This window comes from Rissa tridactyla, chromosome 1 (genome assembly GCF_028500815.1).
Source record: "Rissa tridactyla isolate bRisTri1 chromosome 1, bRisTri1.patW.cur.20221130, whole genome shotgun sequence".
Lineage (NCBI taxonomy): Eukaryota > Metazoa > Chordata > Aves > Charadriiformes > Laridae > Rissa > Rissa tridactyla.
The window spans coordinates 172931753-172954145 of record NC_071466.1 but is presented as its reverse complement, the minus strand read 5'-3'; the positions used below and the strand labels follow the sequence as shown (position 1 = coordinate 172954145).

The 22393-nt window shown below is 35.4% G+C and overlaps 1 protein-coding gene across 3 annotated transcripts in view; it reads right to left on the bottom strand.

The window, feature by feature from the left end:
- Window positions 1–4698: 4698 nt before the first annotated feature.
- The window catches only part of RASSF9 (Ras association domain family member 9), a 30373-nt gene continuing 12678 nt past the window's right edge, over window positions 4699–22393 (bottom strand). For 2 of the 3 annotated variants that reach the window (XM_054187974.1, XM_054187975.1), the window contains exon 2: window positions 4700–10266. In XM_054187974.1, the coding sequence (XP_054043949.1) occupies window positions 8991–10266 (1276 nt within the window). In that variant the 3' untranslated portion in view covers window positions 4700–8990. Of the gene's footprint in view, window positions 10267–22393 lie in introns of all 3 variants that reach the window. The other variant, XM_054187973.1, reaches the window with a different exon arrangement.

Sequence of the window (22393 nt, the reverse complement as noted above, 5' to 3'; positions counted from 1 at the left end):
TGAATACCGTCAAGCTCAATAACTTGCGGTTTACTAGAGCATAAAAACATCCTGTCTCAATTTAAGGAATCCTGGAGATGATTAATTTCCATCTTCCTTGGCAATGGATGATTACTATCACTGCAGAACAGTTGTTTCTAATTTTCATTTTGAACCAGAAACAAATATGAGGCTGCCATATGATACGGGTGGGTATGGCCTGTGACTTTGTCACACCCACAACAAGGGACAATATTCTACTTTCTATCTGTGCATATGTCCTTGCTCTGACAGCCTTTTATAACCATGTTTCAAAGGTTTTACATTATGGTTGGCTAAAGATCAACCCTTACTTTACTTTTATCCTATTTCATGCTAAACCACACTTAAATTTATTCCTCTCTCAGGCCTCTCAAAAGCTGTCCCAGGCCACAGAAAAGAGGAGGCAGGAATTATCTGGTATGTCATGGGATGTAACGGACAGTGGATTGTGTAATGATCGTGCTTCTTACTCATATGAGATTATGTGTTAGGAGAAAAACTATGGTAGCACGGTTCTGAGGTGTGAGCCTCAGAATTATCTGCCTTGTGAGCCAAGCATCTGACAAGCATAAATTTACCAACTTCTGCATAAATCATGCTGGGACCTCAACTACCAGATGCAACTGGTCATCTCAGCCTGCTGCCTGCATCAGGCACGTGTGATCACGGAGTAGGAGAGTGTCACCATGGTGAATGCCAGAAATACTAGTACTGTAACAGGAAAACTTGAAGTTGGCAGAAGACACATACAAATGCATAAGTCATACAAGTCCATTCCCAGCATATTTCCGTACTCTTTTGACTTTTTAACAAAAGAACAACCCCTCAACTTCTCCCACAGTGAAATCCTACAGATAGAGTTTCCTTACACTCTTATGTGTTGGTGATTTTCCCTTCTCACTGTACTTGGCAAAATCATGTATTTGCCTTATAAATACATTTTTAAAATTATTGATAAAACCTCTGTCTCGATAGCATACTAGCTGCACTAACAAACCAAAGTGTCTAAAGCTGCATGCACAGATTATGGGTCAAAATGTTATTTGGGGAGTGTCATAGTCTGAAAAGAAGGAAACTCAAATGTTAATTAACAAAGTATAGATAGGAATGAACTGTAAGATTATTACTTAGCAACATAAAAGATTAGTTAATCCAGTAGTGTATAAAAACCCCCACTATGTTTCAAAAAAGAAAAAGGATGTCAGGTAAAGAATGCTATAAAACTGAAAAATTAACTGGGAATCGCAAGAAACTGTAGGGCTTTTATACAGAAATATAAGGATATTAATCTACTTTTAGAAAACAGGTGAGAGTATTCTTTCTTTGTTTTATTCTGCTGAATTTATTTATGGCATAAATTTGAACTAGTGCATCACTCATTTAATATAAGAAGGAGCGTAACATATTTCTGAGGAAAATCCTATAGTTTTTGTGTACAATTTAGGGGAGAGTTCAATGATGGAATCAAAGCAATTTCTCACATGCCAGATGTCAGGATGTTATTTTGTCAGATGCTTTTCTTACATAGTACTATGAGGTTCTGTTGTGGTTCAGTGAATTCAGGCATGAACAATTTTGAGAGGCAATAATTTGTGATTTAAAACTGTAGTTTTACCAACCCAAGAACTAAAAAATATTATCAAGACCTCCTGGTCATTAATTTAGCTTAAAGATGATAAAAATTTGTTGGTCTTGAACTTCCTTGTTGTGTTTCACTAAAAATTATACCTGGATCATTTTTCAGGCAGTCTTCTGCAAAGCTAGAACAGGAAGTTTATTCCCCTCCCCTCTCCTAGTGAAAGCAGTGTTCCACGTAATCTCAAAATTCAAGAAATTTCCTTATCAGGAAATTACAGGTCATAAAGCACTCTCTTGCCATCTTCACCAAGATGCAGTTGTAGAAGATTCGTGTTACAGCAGATGCTGCAGGATGACTCTGCTTCCACGCTTATATATAAACAGTCTCTTTCCTGAATCTCATGGAATCTTACAGCAATGAAACAGTTACATGTGTACAGGACTTGGCCTTTCTCTAAATGCCTATGTTGTGTAGCTCAAATATTGACTTAACTACGAACACTCTCAGCCTGTAATTTTAGACACCAAAACCAAATATATGAAATATGTGTTGGAAAAGAACACTGAAAGCAGCAATAGTATGCAAGTGACTAATATGTACAGAAGGGAATAGCACTTTTTTTTTTTTTTCAAAACACGCCAAAATTTGTTTATAGCATTCCGCTTTTCCAAAAAAAGAGAAATTAAAAACAACTAAAGATCTGCTTGTTAATACAAAGTCCTTTCCAAAGAAAAGGAGGGTTCAAATTTACAGAACAAAATTGTTTGCACAGTAAAATAATCATCAGGATGGAAAAAATAAGCAACCCTGAAAATGGTAAATGTTAAGAGGAAGACTATGCCTCTTAGGGTCATTATCAGTAACAGTTTCATAACAACTATTCCAAGCTCTCAGTTTTAAGCATACCAGAACAGTTTAGTGAACATTAGCTAATCGCTGTATTGCTAATCTATTATTCTAGAAATATGTGACTGTGCAATACAGTCCTGGGTTTATGATTGACCTGGCCCTGTTTGACATGAAAATACCAGAAAAGAAATACCAGTTCAGAATACTTTTTGCATAACTTCTCTGCTGTCAGAGTTCAGTGCAACTAAAAATAATGCAGGAAATATTTTAATCAAGACATTCCTATGTTACATAAAAGTATTTTGTTATCCACTTAAATTTTTTCATACATAAAGAAGAGTAAAAGTAAGGACAATTTACTGTATGACAACTATTAACAGGCCAATTAACTTGTTGAACTGAGATTTAAGCAGCAACCCCCTTTCCCAAGAAAGTATGTCTGTCTATTTTATGATTACTGAAGCAAAATAAAACATGCAGCAGCATTCACTTTATCTGCAGTTTAAAACAAATACATGCACTCGGAAATAAGAACTTGAAATATAGCTGATCTGAAGCAAAATAGGAATGAACATAAAATAAAAGAGGATGATATTTGAAGTCAGAAGAAATTCTAAATAAAATCTGATCTAACCACTGAATAACAAAAAAGTGCAGATACAAACATAATGGAAGTTGCATGGAGCTGCAAATACATAAACCTGGTAATTATTTAGGTAAAGTATGGAGATGAGTCAAATTAGAATTGGGGGAAATCATCAAATAAGATTTAGATTCACACAGTCTGTGGCAATCTGCAAAAGAATTAAAATTACCATGAACACTATATTTTTCTGTCGCTGTAGAAAAAGGGGCCCACACTACTTCCATGTCATGAATGACAAAAGCTCTCTAAATCAAAAGGTCCCTCTCTATTCCTACTAAAAAAATTCCTAATACAGATAGAAAGGAATTAACAGCTACTTTCTCATGCAAGTAACTCTTTTTTTCCCCCTATAATCTGTAACAGAGTTGCTGACGTAGTGTTCTCGTGAACGCACTGAGATACTTTTATATCTTGTATACTCCTCTAATGCTTTGCATTGTGGAACAAACGACAGTTTTTACCATAGCAAGTAACTGCACAACTTTCTGCATAGTTAGTATTTTATGATCTATCCAACCTCAATACTTCGCAAGATTAAATTGAACTTCTAGCTGACAGTGAACTTTTTCTACCAGCTGGGCTTTTACTTTATCTTACCTGCATCTTAGCAAGATGATCCCTGTATTGTTCTTAACAAAATAATTCCTCTTACCCCAGAAAGAATTATTATTTCCCGAAAAATGGATGTCAGTGAATGGACTGAACATCGTAAGTTAAATTTTCAAATATTTGGGTAAATTAAAATCTCAACCAACAGGCTAGTCAAGCAAAATATGCATATAGTAATTGCATAAGCAAAAACCTGCATTTACATGCACAAAGACTATGTTTTCACACCCTTTTGTGGGATTCAGCTGACAAAGCTAGCACAGTCAATAGTCATTACTGTAAATATTTTTGAAAATGCGATGACCATTTGTTTTTTGAATAAATCATTGATGCAAAAACTCTCAAATTCCAATGAGTGAAACAGAAAACTGGTAAAAAGTCTAGTCAGATTGAAAGTTTTGGATTTTATATTTTTTTACATCTGAAAAAAAAAAGTGAAGTACTGCCCAAATGTAACTACAGGTTCTTATCTGAGACTGTTTCCTGAATTAAACCTGAAGGCTTGTAAAATATTATGAACAGCTCCCATTGAAATCAGTGACTGGATTCCAGTTGGACCTGATCTGTCGGAGATGCAAGGCAGCCACAGATCTGATTCTGGAAAATCAGTCTGTAATCATCTGTCTGAAAAGCTATGTTTGATGTAAGGCACATTAACTAAATATTAGAACCTGTTAAGTATTAGAAAGAAAATCTTTATGCTTGTATTTTATATACCAGCAGTCCACTCTTTGGAAGATAATAATTTCAGTCATGGAAACCTTTGTTTCAGAAAGGACTATGAGATTTTTACACAGCAGAATATATTCTGAGTTTCTTGTTAAATTAAAAAAAAAAAATAACAAAAAACTTTGGAATGAGGCTATTGCATTTTACAAAATTCTGTATTCACAAAGACAATATAATATTTAAAAGCCCCCTATACTCATTTAAACACATTTCAGGAAAAAATTAATGGTTTTAATATATGTAATAATGATTATGTTACGGACAATGGAAATGCAGTCATATTTGTTTTGAAGTATGTTTATGTTGTCAGATGGAGTTCTGAGAAAGATACCAAGCAGCAATTTATTTTTGGAAGTTACAAAATGCCAAATAACCTAGTTGTATTTTAAATGCTGTAGTGAAATACCCAGAAGGATAAACACAACAGCTCTAGGAAAAGAAAAATATTATGTGTGTAATCATTATAAGCATGCTACTCTTGGAAGAAAACAGTCATTTATGTTCAAGCTAACTGAACTGGCAAGATGGGAAGAGATGGTCTGAGGCAGGTTTAGAAAAAAGCCCTTTGGATTAAACACTGCTAATGAAAATATTTATAACTATCAAAGACAATTTTTTACAAACCCAGTATTTAATGAGATGAAAATGGAAAATAATAAGGTTTGGGTTTTTTTAACAGAATGAACAGTCACAAGGATACTAAAAATTCAGGAAGGAATGCTCACATATTATTAAAGAAAATGTAATATGGATCACAGATGAAATCATTCAAATTGCTATTTCCTTACAGTTAGATATTTCGGTACTTTGCTGAATTATGTTCATGGATCTAGGTCTTGGTTCAAATTGATGAACACAATTAGGCAATCAGAAGTAGAAATTATATGATTTTGTAATAGTGATTTGTTACATTACATCCATTTATGTCTCTACAGAGTTGGGAATATGCAGAAACTAACAAATGATGATTCTGGGCATGTAGAGAAATGTAAAACCTATTAATCTTAGCAGCCTAAAGCTGCAAGTTGAAGCTCTCATCTCATATAATCAAATACTATGTGTTAGCAATATGTATGTATGTATGTAGCACAAGACAACCCACAAAAGAACCCCTGAATGCACAATCTGAAGAAAAATGTGTAATTGATAAGTTTGAAGTGATATAAATTCTTAGGAATTACTCAGTTTTGTAGGGGGAAAGAAAAAAAAAAAAGAAGCAATAATTCTGTAATTACATGGTAATTTTCAAGACCATAAACGGATGGTAAATACTGTAAATTTGTATATAACCAAATGATAATTATGTTTTATATTTGAAAAAGTCATCAAGGAACTGAAGCAGGTAATTAAATTGACTCATCTGCTTTCATCAAATTTGTATAAGTACATAATAAAGTCAGGCAGAAACATGAGACTGGGGTATACACTGTGTTCTCTGGAAATTGTTGGAGTTATACTGGTTATAAATATATATACGTGAAACTATTTAAGTATGTAGGATCCAAAGAAATTTGTATTAGGCAAGTCCATTCATTTCAGTACTGTTAGCTTGGAAGACACTGAAGATCTCCGCCTAGATTCATATCAGGGACTAACCTTTCCCACCCCAAAATAGTCATGATACAGGCTGAGACTGGCACCTACTCACCACGATATTCCCCTCCCTCTGAAGAAATAACTTTCTTTCTATCAAAACCCTCGTGCACAGACGACTGTAATGGACTGAATTTCCTTCCATTTCACTTTGACATTTCACATTTCCACTCCCTGGGTAGAATTTTTCACTCCTCTTATGCAGGACTTTTGATCTTCCCCTTTGTCAGTAGGTATAACATAGTCCATGGAAAATTTTATAAAATTGAACAAAAATATGAAGATGGAAAGGGAACTTGCTTAAGAGAATAACAGGAAATGAACCAAAGTGTGTGATTGTGCATGCTCTTATGGGAATTAAAAAAAATAAAAATCATAGGTAGATGAGACAAAGGAAGAATGGTTAAGTAAGGAGCATAAAGGCTCATAAACCATATGTTTAGCATCCTAAAACCAGGTCAAGCAAGTATATGAAGAGTGTAGAGGTAGATAAACAGCAAAGAGCGCACACAGTCTTTACCCATCTTGTACATTCATCTAAATTCTGAAAGAAACAAGTTTGTTTGAGATATCAAAATATAAGCTTCAAAACACTGGATTTTTTAAAATATTATTTTATTTTTTAAGAAATACTCTTTCCCAACCTATTTTTCCTATGTTCTTCTTAAAACACAGTAATACTCTTAAAATCTACACATTGCAGGGGATGTACAATCAAGCACGTAATGTGGATAAAGATCAGTTCTGAGAACCAGTACAAGTTCCTATGAGTTAAATAAATCTGATAGAATACGAGTGGAAATTAGTTCCCCCATGGATCCTGTACTAGCCTGCACAGCTGTGACTATTATTCTGTTTGAATCCTTTATCCCCTAAGTATTTATATAAAAAAAAAAAATGACTCATTAGAACTAACTGTTAGCTAAATTCACAAGAACGCAGAGAATACATTATCCTATTCTCAGTATTCAGAACTCTGTGCTTACCACTTGTCAGAGTGATACCACAGAGCTCAAACGATGCTGAGTTGCGTTAATAAATTATTACAAAGATAAGATAATATATTTGATACATACTTGTGTTTCCATCAGGAGCTGATGAGTCTAAATATGACATATTATTATTGAAGTATTCAAATAACATTGTATGACAAAAACATGACACAAAATATATTAAGGCAACTAGCACACTTTGCTGGAATAGAAACTATTTATAATATCCAGGATTAAAAAAAAAAAACTTTTAAAAAAACCACAAAAAATTGCCTTTTTTAGAAAAGGTGCTTTTTTTTGCCTTTTTTTTCTTTTTCTACATCTAATATGTGCTAATCAGCAGTTCTAGCACTTTGGTCATTTTAGAAAACAGATGGTTGACAGACATTTAAGAAAAGAAAAATACAGAAAGAGACAATAATGTATCTGAAAGTATTTTACATTTATACCTTCTAAGTACTGTCTGTTCATTTACCTTGTAGGCTTTTAATTCCAGGAAGTGTTTGAATTTTGCTGGAGCTAAACTTTGTTTAGAAACACTGTAACTATTTCTCCATACAATTCATTTAATCAAAAGCATTTAACAGATTGCTCTGCAAAATACAAACATGGCAACCCAGGAATTATTCATACTCTTCCTGTTAGTAGAGTCTCTAAGCTCAGAGTTATAAATCCTGTTTGGTAACTGAGAACACCTCAGTTCTAAACCTTCACTTTGGATTTACAGCAACACGCTGGAGGATTTGAGATCAACTACTACAGCCTAAGCGAAGTCATTTGACTTAACCACACACTTGTAAAATTCTCATGTTTTTCAGTCCTTTTTTTTTCCTGGGGCCTGATATTTAATTAGCTATACAAAATGGATCAGCGTTAGCTGTATTCCAAAGTCCTCACCGAGAAAGTAGGATTTACAGGTCCATATCCCTGCTCCAAAACAGCATGAGACAGGATTTGACAACCTACCTGCTATTTGAAAATGGTAACTACTTGGCTATTAGGAAACGGTGTCTAGCCAAAGCCAAAAATGTCTGGCTCCTGCCTGTCCTTTCTGTTACACTTTATTTGGTAGTCATGATTCTGAGGAGGCCTAAGACACTGGATCCGGCCGGTGAGGTAGGCAGGAGAAAGCCTTGCTGAAAAAGCCCCTGGGGTGAGGTGTGAGCTTGGGATTTGAGTGTCTCGCACAAGCAGGATGTAGGCAGTTCTGACATGCCCGCTGGCAGAAACTATGTGGACTTAAGCATCACTGGGGCAACTACAGGGTAACAGCAGATAAGTAGTGGCTTTAAGGATCTTAGGAGCAGTTAAATGCTGCTGAAAGAGAATGGAAATTAAAAACTTATGTGTGTGTAAGGTTCATTTTTAAAATGAGACGTAGGCGTTTTTGAAAATATCATCACGATAACTCAAAACTAAATTTAAATGTACAGCATAAATGCAATTGCATTTTTTTGTCCTATAGTAGCATAAAAACCTATTTTTTAACAGATTATATGCTCAATTATGTATTCCTTTACAGCAGCTTCATGGTGGGGAAACTCCAGCTGAATAAAGCTAATGTAACAGAGCAGAAAATCAAGCTCTCTGTCTAGTTTGGTCTAATCTCTAATTCGCGTTTCTAAAAAGTTAGACATGTGGATCCAAAGATCAAGGGGATATCAAATCTCCAGACTTTTGGTCCAAGCCAGTCAGAATTCTTGTTTCACTATCAGTATTACAAGGTCTAAACAGTCTGTCCTGACTTAGCAAAGCCAACAACCTTGCACCTATTAGCAGTTAACCCATGAGACTGACCATGCATTTAAGCACAAGTATACCATTAAGCACATAAATAGACGCGTTTACTTTGCTAAAGCGGTGCCACAGTTTTAATATCTCAAAGGGCTGAACTCTCAAGACAACAAGGTTTACTAATTCTTATAAATATCCTCCAAAATATGACTTTTCATAAACACATGACTATTTTCAACTATGTTGACAACAGTACCGTGTCCCCTGAAGTTATTTCAGAGTCCTGACTGTGTGTAGAGCTGATTCCAGTGTCAGAGTCTGTATCATTTATGTCCAGATTAGTCACTCTATGAACAAAGTCAGGAACAGCAATGCTGTTACTGGAGATGCCACTGCCCTTGGATGGCTCTTCATTTGATGGAAGCCTAGTTTCAATGTTGTCTTTAACATGTAGTAAATTAAATTCCTCTGTAAGAAGTTCGTATTCTTTTTCCTTCTTTTGAAGCAATGAGTCCCTGTATGTAAGTTCTTTCTGAATGCAGCTCAGGTATGAGTTGATTCTCAGACCATCTTTCATACTTTTTTCCAGCTCATATTTTACACTTTCCAAATTTGAGTTTTCCAGTTCAGCATCAGCAGATCCTTCTGTGCGAACATCGTCTCCACTTTTTTCTGTGCATATACCATGTACCTCTCTTTCAATTTCAGCACACAGCTTCTCTATTAATTGTTTGTGATGTTTCAGTCTTTCTTCAACCTGTAAAATTCCCTCACTGTTGCTCAAATAATCATGCATCTCCTTTTGATCATCTGGCCTACTCCCTTGCTGTTCAGCCTCACTTGGATTGATCATTAAATAGGAGTCCTGCACATAATTTTCTCCATCATTAGCCACACGATCTAGATGGAATTTCGCTTCACATTTTTCAATTTCCATATCTAGTTCCTTCATTCTAAGGACTTGTTGATGAATGGTATGATCTTGAGAAATGATCAGATGAATCAGTGTCTCCATATTATCTCTCTCTTGCTGAACACTGTCCTGTTTAAGCTTGGCCAGTTTCCGGAAAGTCTTCCTGACAATTTTCTTTTGTTTGTCTATTGGCAACATCTTCATGTAATTTGCTGGACTGAGCTCCCACTGTTTTTCTACATTTTGTACTACCTTAGCTTCAGCTGTCTTCCACAATGGAAACGAGAGGAAAGCATCTGATTTTACCAACACAAAGTGCAAATTAGACTGCTCTTCCCCCCAGGCCTTCCAAAGTCTCAGAATCTTTGTCAAGGGAGGAAGTACTCGCTCCGAGCCTCTCCATTTTTCTACAATGCAGTAATCACTAGGTTTCCCAAAAAGGACCTTTTTCTCTCCAAATGTTGCCTGATGCTCCTCAAGCAGTGCTTGAATCACTTCTGCACAAGTTGTGCGCTTTGTCAGGCCACATACAATCTTCTCTTCCTGGCAAACCCAAACCACAATCTCTCTTTCATTTGAAGCCATGTCCTTGTTGGGAGACCTGGAAAACAAGAGACTGAATATAAATTACATATCAATGGCACAGACTGTATAAATAATAACTATAATTCTGATATGACTACCACATTGAAAAATTCCCGTATTATTGTACAAGACAATATACTTGTTTAAATTACATGAAGAAATACCTTTGGATTAAGTAACAGAAAAACACACCCATTTCAGCTACTGCTTTAATATTATTACTAGTCCAGCTGAACGTGAATCTCACGCAAAATGTCATTTTCAAATTTAGTTTTGATACACATAATAAATGTGCATTAACAATAAGTGGTAAAGTTTGGCAATCTGCATTACATTTCCAGACTGTCCTAGGTTAGCATAACTTTCAGATCTGCATATCTGTTCTCATCACACAGACGTTGCGCAAACTTTTGTAAGCTCTTAATAACACCGAAGCTTCTGAAGGGAAGAATCATGCCTCCAAACACTGTGCAAATGCTGAACAGAGATGGACTAAGAAAAGATGATTGAACACCAGCTAAGTTAAAAGAACTTGATGATAGGATAAATCTATAGCTCTTTTGCCACACCTGCACCCACACACGCATAAACACCATTGTTTTCCACTGTGATTTTTGACTAACAAGTCTCAAGAAATTTCTTGCTTTTGCTGAAGTACCAAATAGTCTGAATTGCTGTGAATTGTGAGAGAACACCGTGAGAGAAGACATATTTAGGTCCCTATTTTATAACCTTTGTAATGATACAGAAATGCCAGAAACTGTAAAAAGTTTATTTTCTTTTTTTTTTTTATTTATCTATGAATACCAATGAATGTGGTATTAAGCTGACATTAATTAGCAGCTGGTACCTCCTTATACATAGAGATTCCTAACTTCAGGTGTCTAAGATCCCATTATGGCTACTGTAGCTGTGTAATCAATACAATCAGTGGAGCCTACAGAGCTATTCAGCTGACCAAATGTAGAAGTTCACTTTACAGTTAACCCTTAAGTCTGTCCCCTTCTCAGCAGCCCTGGATTGTCATGGCTCTACGTTGGCAGAGTGGCCTTGTGGAACCTGTCCAGGATATTCCTGTCCTCTAGCCTCCACGTGCATAATTTGCTGCTTGCCCAGACCTGGTGATTTGGACTTTTGCCTAAAACGATAAACCAATACATTTGCTGAGGAAAAGTGCATTTCTTTGGATTTTCTGATATCACTTCCAGTTCATTTGAGTGAATGAGATTTAACCCAGTCTGACAGAGAAAGCTTGAAAATGAAAATTCAGACAATATTCTAAGGGCTCAATACCACGTTTGTTTCTATCTGGGACTACTTATTCACAGTACTTTTCTAGTCTTTGGAGATGTAGTAGGAATGGAGTTTTACTTGGCTTAATTAGGGTTATACCATATGATTATCAAAGCAATCCAACTTGTTTCTTTTTCTTAATTACTACGCAACACGAGAGACAAACTACTATCCAACAAATTGAACTATGATTGACTCAGCTCTAGGTGCCACTCTGACCAGGAGGCAATAATCCTCAAAAGACAGGAGACTGCAAATGAATACTAATAAAACCTACAAGGGTGAGTTTATTAGTATCATCGCACAGGAGAGCTCAGTCCAGCTACATCACGCCAAGACTTGGAACATTCCTCTGTAAAATTTGTGTTTCGGTAGATTATTCTGAGTGATGACATCATTTTCCCACTTCAATACCTCCCTCTTACACACCAACATTTTACAGTAATTATTTTTTAAAACTGGTGTTTAGAAGATTAATAATATTTTCACAGACTACTTCTCAAAATAGGAAAGCATATGTCACACGAAATGGCAAAATGGCACAAACTCCCAGAAATATTCAAGTTTAAGCAGAGGGGAGGGAATGAAAGGTGACATTGGATTAAGTGACATTGCTGTTAAGTATGTCACATGCTAAAAAGTCAGTATCTGTGTTTTTAGGTTTACAGAGTACAGGATGCTATAGAAATATTTTTGTCTGTTGACAGATTGGTAATTAAATGAAACTTACATAAATAGACAATTGCAACACAAGTCAGCTGTGACTGTCAAATAACTCAGTATTTGTTTTACACTACAGCTATAAAAAGAAAAAAGAAACAGATAAACTACAGTTATGCAAAATGAATTATAAAAAATACAGTGTCTTAAACCATGTTCACTACTGATACCTAAATAACTGACTTAGAAACAGAAGTGTATCACCAGTCATTGAATCTAAATTTATAAAAGTACTCATAAAAAAAAAAAAAGCATAATAAGAAATGCCAGATTGAGACTTTGAGGCAGTATATTCAGTGTGTCTTTCCTGATTTTTTTTTGTAGTCAATAAATGCATTTCAGGGAATGAGTGTTACCTCAGTCTTTTAGCATTCTTCTGAGAGTCTTATGCAATTTTTTTGCACTTTGAAACTCTTCCTATCTTTTTTCTCCTTCTCGTTTTTGGTTGATTGCCACATTTTCTCCTAGTCAATATTTTCAATGTGTAACAGATTATGTGAGTTAAGAAAAAGCTTACTGTCTCTTTTCCTCTTGGCTCCTTTAAAACTTTCCTACGAAGACAGTTTCTCTTTGTGATATTAGTAAATCTTCAGATAAATTTGAAGCCCTCAAGATACTCCCTAGTATTAGTATACCGATAAATACTTTTGCTACACCCATTTTTTGCATGGACTTCCCACAGACTTCAGCAGGAGTTAAACAAGCTCCTGATGGAAATACATTATTTATTGTAAAGCAAACTCTACAGGATCTCTGCAAACAATATGGGTATAAAATAACATTTTTAAATTACTGTTTTCAATAATTTTTTAGCTGTTTATAACCCCCTGTTATTTTTTCAGTTATGATGCACCTGTCTATCCAGGCTTGACTTTGAGATTTTTTGGGAAGGATTCTTCTTTACTTTGTCTATAGCATATATAACATACTGAAGTCCATAACTAGTAGTAGCACTGCACAAATGGATAATGTATGCACATGCGGGTACAAAAAGAACTCAAGTAGCTTACACATGAAAATATATACTTATAAATATATATATCTATGTATAACATACGTAACATACACCTTGTAATTATATTGTCACCCTTTACAGAAAAGGAGAGAAGAGAAAAAAAGGAATTCTGAACATCTCTGTAATACTTGCATCAAAACAGAACTGTAAAGTGCAAATTCTTTCGTTATTTTTTCCATGTGTTTGTCACAACATATATTATCTTCGTTTTTATTCAGTAGCCTCACTAAATTTTTGATCTTTCTTTTTAATCAAAAAGAATTAGCAAGTCATTTATACTCTTACAGTGCCATGGAATTCTAATATCTTCTAAAAAGTCAAAAGTGTTCATTATTATCTGCCACTAAAAAATGGTAAACTGGTGTGGCCTACTATGGACCTTTTAAGTAAAATTTACTGTTTAATTCTTTAATCGTAGTTAATTCAGGTAGTGCCAAAAAAAAAATGAAGCTTCAGTCTGTCAGTCACAGCATAACAATTATTAAAGACTTGCTTTCAGACTGCAAAGAAGATGCTAATACTAATACCATCTTTCTTTAAGCTGTGCTTTCCTCATGGAAAGGGGAGAGCAGATTCTGCATATACAAAGTGGAGTTCATCTCTTTTAGGCATCTGGAAGTCAAGATTTCAATATAAATTCACCATAATCGTTCCTCCTTGTTATGGGAGGAGAGTCGACCTCCAAGGGGAAAGTCACCACAGCCTTAACCACATATAATCATCAGAACAAATCCTCAAATGAAGCTATTTCTCTCTGTCATTACCTACAAGAGACCTATGTGGCCACCTTCAACTAAATACCTCATTTTCAGGTAGCTAAATACAGGAGAGAGAATCCAAGCAGATTCTGGTTTATTGTCTGAAAGAAATGGAAGAAGAATGGGTCAGACAGCAATAGATTTAATAAAGATAACTTAACAGGGGACCTACATATTATGATTTCATAGCTTAGTTTAGATGCTTACTACTCCACTGTTCAACTTATTACTATCATTTATAAGGAAATCCATTAAGTCATTTCAATAGCGAGGAAGATGTAACGCAGTTTGTAACTCCTTATCTTGAATAAATGTCAGTCATTGACAGTGACTTTTTTTTTTCCTCAGATGTAATACTAAAAATAACAATATTTAGCAACAAAGATCTGATTTTACATGGTCATTTTAATGGAGAGACAAGATTTTTATATTTACTAATTCCTTGTCCCTGAAATGCTGCAGTTTTGTAAAGAAAGCAAAAGAATTGTCATTTTTAATAACCTATCAATTAAAGAGGCTGTAATAGCTAAGGTGTTGTTCCAGTTTAAATGCCTGGCTTTCTTGAAAAACCGTTTCAGTAGCAACTTCTTCAAACTAGCTAGGCAACTTTTTTTTTTTTTTTCCCAGAAGTTTATTGCTGTTCCTGTAAACAGGCTTTAAAGCTTTCAGTTCTGGCTTGAATTCTGTTTCTTTGAATTGATCACTGAAATGTTCTGTCTATCCATCTGTGATTTTAAATCTTTGATGTTAACAAGAACATGCAGGTCTATCCTTTTTTGCAAAGTCACTTCTTGCTCAGGAACAGATGAGAATTTAAGCTTAAGAATGGTCAAAAGTGTATTTCCAATCTTTTTTTGCTGGTTTGTTGTCATTGCTAGTTTCATGCCTTCTACTCTTTGCTTCTCTTCATGATGACCCAAAAAAACATTCTAATCATGTTATATACCTCACACAAAGTCTTGATTGTGTCAGCACAAGCTGACTGTTGCGTGTCAGATATACACTTCATTAATTCATTAATTTATTATTCAGGCCTAGGGGAAGAAAGATAATACATTCCAGCAATGTATAGACAAAACAAAAACATGCACTTAGGTTGCACAAAGTCAAAATATGAGATAGCTTAAATGCTGGAAGCGGCACTTTTGATATTCACTAGCTTTAAGGGATGCCTGGCACAAAAACATACATATCAAACACTTAATTCTTTGCCTTCCTGAAAATTTTAACATTCCTCCTAAACATGCAACATATAGTTTTACAACAAATCATGCCAATCAAATAAAGGGATCCCCCTACTTTTTAGAATTTCATCTACATGTCTACAAGATGCTTATTTTTCCTTACTAATTTCAGCAGTCTGTTGGACTAGATCACTTACATATCATATTGTTAGCAGATTAATATAGCATTTCTGACATATCATTGACAATAAAAGAATATTTTGTCTCTGTTGAGGAAAAAAAAACCACAGATAAAACTCTTTGTAGACTTTCACAGAAAAATAAAATGGAATTCCTTTCTCAACATTCCCGTATTTCTTGGTGTCCTGCCCCCAAAGAACCAATCAAACTGAGTAACTCAAAAATACCTAGATAATGCCTAGAAAGTTTCACAGCCAAGATATTTTTGTGAATCCCTTGCTCGTGCTATTGTTTAATGCTTTACAGATTTTAAGTCAGAATGACCAATTGAACCAATTTTAAGTCAACACGTTCATGAAAGTTTTTTGAGTTAGGAAAGGGATTAGAAACTTGAGAATACATTTATGATCAAAAATTGTATCAATTGTCTCCTCTGAGTCATTGAAATAATTTATACAGATTAAAAAAATCTGCAGTCAAAAATAAATGGCACACAGAGAAATACATTAATCCTTTGCTTGAAAACATATACAACTTAATATTTTATAAATTTGACATCAAAGATGGATGGAAAGCCATTTGTGTGAAATAGCTTAGTCATTTTTTCAACAATTTATTGGAGAAATCATGTTTTATAATCTTAATTTTCAGAGGTGGAAGAGCTTTTATTTATTATGTATGAATTAAATTACTGCTAATCAGATGTTATAAAGTTGTATCTGTTAGTTTGTAGGTTGGGATATTTTTGTACTTCTTGGTGTAATAATGTCACCTTTTTTTCTTTCATCATTTCATCTGCAAGTGGCACATAATCTGTAATTAATTATCCTTTATTTGAGAAGGATTGTTTCTAGTATTATACTAGCAGATGATATAACTTAGTCCATTTTAGTGTAGGAAATGAATGAAATTTTGTACTTTTGAGACCTTTTTTTCTCTTCAACTGTTTTTTTCTTTTTGATGCATTGCTTCCATCAATACATTTCAGCATACAGACGACCCAGAAAGACACATGACACAACTGTCATTTGCAACGCAAAAAAAGCAAGAGAATAATAATATATAAACAGCCTCCTATTGACAGCATAAACTCTCTTAATAGCGCATTTGAAGATACAGTTTAATCTGCAGCAAATCAGATGATAATTGTGGTTTATGACAGACTGGCTGCCGTGATGGGGTCCTCAGCTAACCAGAGCTCTCAGGTTGGTATGCTGTTGTCTTGACCTCCCCGGAGATAGACCTCTAAACTTCTAAAAACAAAGCCCTACTTTATGTCAAGATACCACCCAGAACAATTCACTTCTTCAAGGGAGAAACCAAAAGTGGCTGACAGAACAGGAAAAAAAAAACGCTTTAAGTGACAACGCTCCTGCAGCCTTGCAGTGAAGTCCTTGCCTAGAGCTTTGGTGTCTCTGCCATCGCAGTGCTTTCTTGGAATCTACCAAGAAACATGAAAATTTTAGGCACACCCAGGCAAGGTCTGTGCTCTCTGCACCCTTCAGCAGGCTTTTCTTTTATCAAGCTGCACAGTCCCAGCTCCTCACCAAGACCTTCCGTGCTTCATCTACTACCTACCACATTGCAGTAGGGAACAATGTCCCAGCCAAGCATGCTCGGTTGTTGAGCCCCTTGCTCTCTTTTGAAAATGGTGTGACACAATGGCATAAAACATCCTGGGAAAACAAGAGACATCTGCCACAAAAGCATTTAATAATCCGTTGTTTTCAAGGGATGGTCTTTAGGCATGCTGCTGGGGCACACAAATCTGCCCACTTAGATTTTGGCAAGTAACTATTTGTGCTATGGTCTTCTCTTTGTTCTGCACCCATAAATGTTTCCTTCATGTGCCAGGGCCCAGAGAACACATGCCTTATTCAAGCAGTTGCTAATAACCTTGTTACCTCTGTGTCTCAGATCTGAACCATAACGACCTATCAAAGAAATCTGATGGCTTTTAATTATATTTAATTGCTGGAAATAAAGAGAGGCAAATATTACAGGGATACCTACTTCATACAAGCAATCTGCATTGTAGCATAGGACACATGCTTCATGTCATTTGAGACCTTCTGATACGAGTGATATTTACATGTCAGGGTATATAAGGGCTAATTAGTTTACCAGTCACCACATTCCATTTAGAAATGATAATATAATATTGCTTTTCTTATTCATTTTTCAAAATCTCAGCATGCTACCATATGTGTGTATATATATATAAAATAATATAAAATAAAATAATAAAAAAAAAAGCATATATGAGACAATGGAAGATTATTCTGAAAGAAGAGATCAAAACATATTTTGGGTCTGTGGGATTTTTATCTGTGAAATTTGCAAAAAAGTAAAGCATTGGTGCCATGTGTTGCAGACCTTTCTTGGAAGAAACTCTAACTTAATTTGATCCAAACGGATATTTGACAGTGAGTTTAAACATTAAAGCTATAAAGAATACATAGCCCATATGAAAGCTGAGGTCAGAAGTATTTCAACCTTTCAGGCACAAATGGATCATATTAAAAGTTCACACTAAGTTTATTCAGACTATCCACATTTAATCCACCTTTTTTCTCAACTTTCTGTCACCTTCTGTAAAGTTATTCAGAGAGCAATAAAGGCCAAACCTCATACTCAGTATGCCTCCTGCCTAAGTAGATTACATGCTTCTGAGTTTCTTAAGGGCAGCAATGAGGAAGTATCTGCTCTCTCACCACCCGATGAAGCTGGAATTACTCCAAAGCCTTAAGGATTCAAGACAGCCTATTAACTAACTGCATTCCCATTCCCCTTCCCCTATCCCTAAAAAGCAATATTAATGGAGGCACAGTTAATGTCCATATCATGTAGGAGGTAGAAATTCCATACATGATATGTCAGAAACTTGGTCCTTTTCCCTTCTGCATCACACAAAAGCCAGGGCAATGTCTACTTAACAAGTATCATGGCAAAGCAGGTCTGGTACTTTAACTATAACAATAATAGCTATAATAATAAACAACCTTTCAATATAGATAATCAGCATAATCCCAATACTGCAGGAAGACTTGTAAAGAACACCATAGAACTTGTGAAAACAAAATAATTCTTTCAAAAGAGATAACTTCAATTTCTCCCTACCATCTGTTTCTGTATCCATTTAATGTTTCTCTATGATAAAGCTTCCTCCTTTACAGAAATGTACATAGGCATTTATTAAAAATAAAAGAAAATCAGGCATCTCAATATTCATGCAACATTTTGCAAACATATACAAATACACAGTAGTTTGGATGTTCTAACTGAAATATTTCAGATATTTGAAATGAGAAAAAAAATTAAACCAAGGTTATTTTAACTAGCTATGCACAACACATTTCTCCTAGTGTAAGTTTATGTTAATTTTGTAATTCCTTTTTAAATGCATAAATTTTTAACTCAGCAAGATTCCCATACTGTCAGGAAGCCTTTATGAAACATTTTAATTAGCAACAGCTGTTGAAAATTATGTCTAATATCAATTATCATTTGTGCACTTAAAACTATAACAAGTTCCTTAATCTTTTCTGCAGAGGAATGCCATCACCTCAGTCAGCTACTGTACAAAATTGCATAAATTATAATTCAGCAATGATCTATGGTGAAAATTTTTGTTCATGCAATCATTTTACAGTATATTAGTGCTCTATAACAAATACAAATTTCAGTTAAATAATTTTGAATTGGGACGGGATAGTACTATTCTGTCACAGAATAAATAACGTGAAAGGTGTGAAGGTTTTTTTTAAAAAAAAAAAAGAGTTCTGTAAGATAATTATTTCATTGCAAATAAGTCATTCACACCAGAGTTCTTGCTGACTTGAAATGTCAGACTTCTGTAAAAATCCCATGGGAAATCATGTGCTTCATTCTAATAACTGTACTTCTTGGACACAGGTGCCTGTACAGGGACAAATATTTAAGAAAAATAAAAACAGAAAAAAATCCCTGACACTACTTAAAATAGATGTAAAAGAATAAAAGCAGCCAGTAAAAAGACCAACAAGGACTGACAGTAGTAATTCCATCATCTGAGAAGTAGACGGATAGCAGAGTTTGTACTACGTAGAAAATAAGCCAAGAAATTGCACTAACTCAGAATGTTGCACTAATAGGAAAAAAAAAATGAAATAAAAGGCTGTAAGAGGAATTCTACACCTTGCTCACTAGATAAAAGTGAGAATTATGGTGGATTATCCTGAACACCTTCCTACCTCCCCATTTAATAATGACACAACCCTCTGTCATTGCTCCAGTGGTTGACACTGTTTTGCAAAATCTCATTTGCAAAGTTCAAGCGCAGATTTTCAGCACAGGTGACCAAAAGACTACTAAGTCCTCCCCTTCACTTATTAGCTCTGCCCTATACCATGTTTATGCTCCCAATCACTTAACCTCCAGGCAAGTTCTAAGGCTGCAGTGTCCCTTCAGATGAAGGCTGCATCTGCCCCTGCCCTTTTCTCCTGTCTTACCTCTGAAATTATTCTTCTCCCCCTAAGGGTACACATTCTCTATAAATTACATCTATGCTTTAAATCTGCCTTCCTGTCAGACAAATCATCATTTTGCCATTGTATATGCAAAGTCAAAAGGTTGGTAAGTGGATATTAGTCAAAAAAATGTTTGGAATTGCAGTGAGTAACATCAGCAAGTGTGCTGCGTACACAAAATGCCATGACAGGTAACAAGTTCATCATATCAGGTCTGTATTTGTGGTGGCCTGATACAGTGGAGGTTTGAAAACAGAGGAGAGCTAGCTGTCCACCAAAATATTTTCAAAGATGAGCCACAATAACATTAACAATTTGCTTTACTGAGAAAACATGCTTTGATGTATATATTGCAACTGCTACTGAGGAAGCAGCTGTGATAAAGGAATGGAAGGTCCAGGAAAAACTCCAGAGCCAAACCAAACACTGACGTATTCAGTGGTAATAATTCTTTAGACCATGGGGGGGGGAATGGGAAGATGGGCATTTTCAAATTCCTCTGAGTTAGTAAGCAACATGCAAAGTTTAGGAATATCAATATAACAAATGCTACATCTTGATTTTGGGCAGTGGATAGCTCTCACTAGTTGACAAATGAAGATGCCACCAGTACTTTTTATCTACCACAGGAATTTTGCTACATTGCAAAAACCGTAATTCTCTATATTGTTTCTGTGTCTATTTAAGTGCCTATGCATATTTTAGCACTGGTTGAACTACATAAGCTTTATGGGAGTCCTTATTAATAATGTACAGAATGTTTCTAATTTCCATCACCTTCAAGAGGAAGCAGAATCACTTACAACTCATTTAGAACATAGGATTCTAAGCGACAAAGTCAGAGCTGCTGTTACAGCTAACAGAAATTTGGTTTATCTAACTTCTCCCCTTCGAATTTTTATAACTGCCTTTTAGAAGCACCCTGGCTGTTTATGAGCTTTTGAGATCAAAGAAGCGAGGGGAATTCCAAGGGTTGAAAGCACGATTTTTGCTGTTGTTGTTCCATGAAATTCAGTTCAGCTTTTGTTGAAAGGCAAATGTATACTATTTCCCTCCCCTGGGTTTGTTTACATCTTGCCCAGTGCAGAAATAAACACAAAGCATTCTGAGGTTGGGTCTGGACTGCCAAAGCATGAACAAAGCACACTATATGGAGACCAGTGATAACAAGGTACGTTAAATAAAGAAACAAGATAACACAAAGAAATAATAAGATTTCGTGCCACCTTTCCAACACTCCCTGGGCTAAAGGAGGCTGGGATGGTTACCTTCTTATACACAGTGGTGTAAGGTTACCCTTATACACAGTGCATGGCTCAAACAGTTCAGCGTATCTCTTCTCTACTCCTGATGGCATCTTGTGAGGCAGATGCTAACCGCATTCACAATGAAAGGAAAGAAAGGCCAGATGGATTTCTTTCTTTTCACCAATTCCCCAAGCCCCAAGGCTCAGCAAAGTATCTCTTCTTTTCCTTGTATTTTTTTTTCCTAACGGCTACCCACTGGAACTACTTCTGTAGCTGCTCAAGCGGCAGCCTGTGGTGAACTTCAGAGTTTGGACACTGTACTTTGTGATTCTGAAAAAGAACATTCTAGGAATCAGTATATTTATCTTCTGGTTTTTAAACGCCCCAACACTCCCCAGATCCATCCCCAAAATATATAAAATTATTTACAAGGTAACTACCTTAGGAAAGTGATTATCTTACATACTATTTTTACAGCTAAATTAGTCTTACAGGTTAGGAACTGCGTGATTTAAGATTTCATTAAGTAGTTCAGGCAATCTGACATTTAACTGGCATTCCTATCTGCTTGCTTGCACCAGATCTGCTAGATTAATCAAAGGATTTCCAATGTGTTAAACTGGCAGCAAGCTAACCCTGAAAAAAACTAAAAAAAAAAAAAAAAAAGACAAGAAAAACGGAACAAACAAAAAAAAACAGGGGAAAAAGGAAAAAAGAACAGGAAAACAGGGAACAAAAAAGGGGTGAAAAAGAAAAAAAAGAAAAGGAAAAGAGGAAAAACTAAAAAGGGGAAAGGGAGGGAAGGAAATAAAAAGGAAAAAAAAAATATTTTTTTTTTTTTCAGTAGTGCTCCCTGGGTTCTATGGTGTCAGGTGAGAATAGTACCAAGGCAAAGGAAACAGCAGAGAGTGGTCAAGAGCCCAGAAAAGGGGCTTAGGACTGCCCTTTGTGCAACAGCTGAACACATCTAAAGGCTTGCTATCTCATCAAACATTACCCTTTCTTAACTTTTTGACATCTAATGATCTTTCAAAATAGCTTTTTTTGTATGTCCTAAAACCTAGTTTTGAGGTCTTCACAGTTTGCCAGGAGTGAGAAAGGCAGGATGGGCCTTAATTTTTTTTCTGTATTTGTTGCAATAAATTTTGCAAAGATTGAACCACCCCACTTTGACATTATACTCTACGATTTTCCCCTTTTCATTTGCCTTCACTAAATTATATTGAAGATGTCACCTC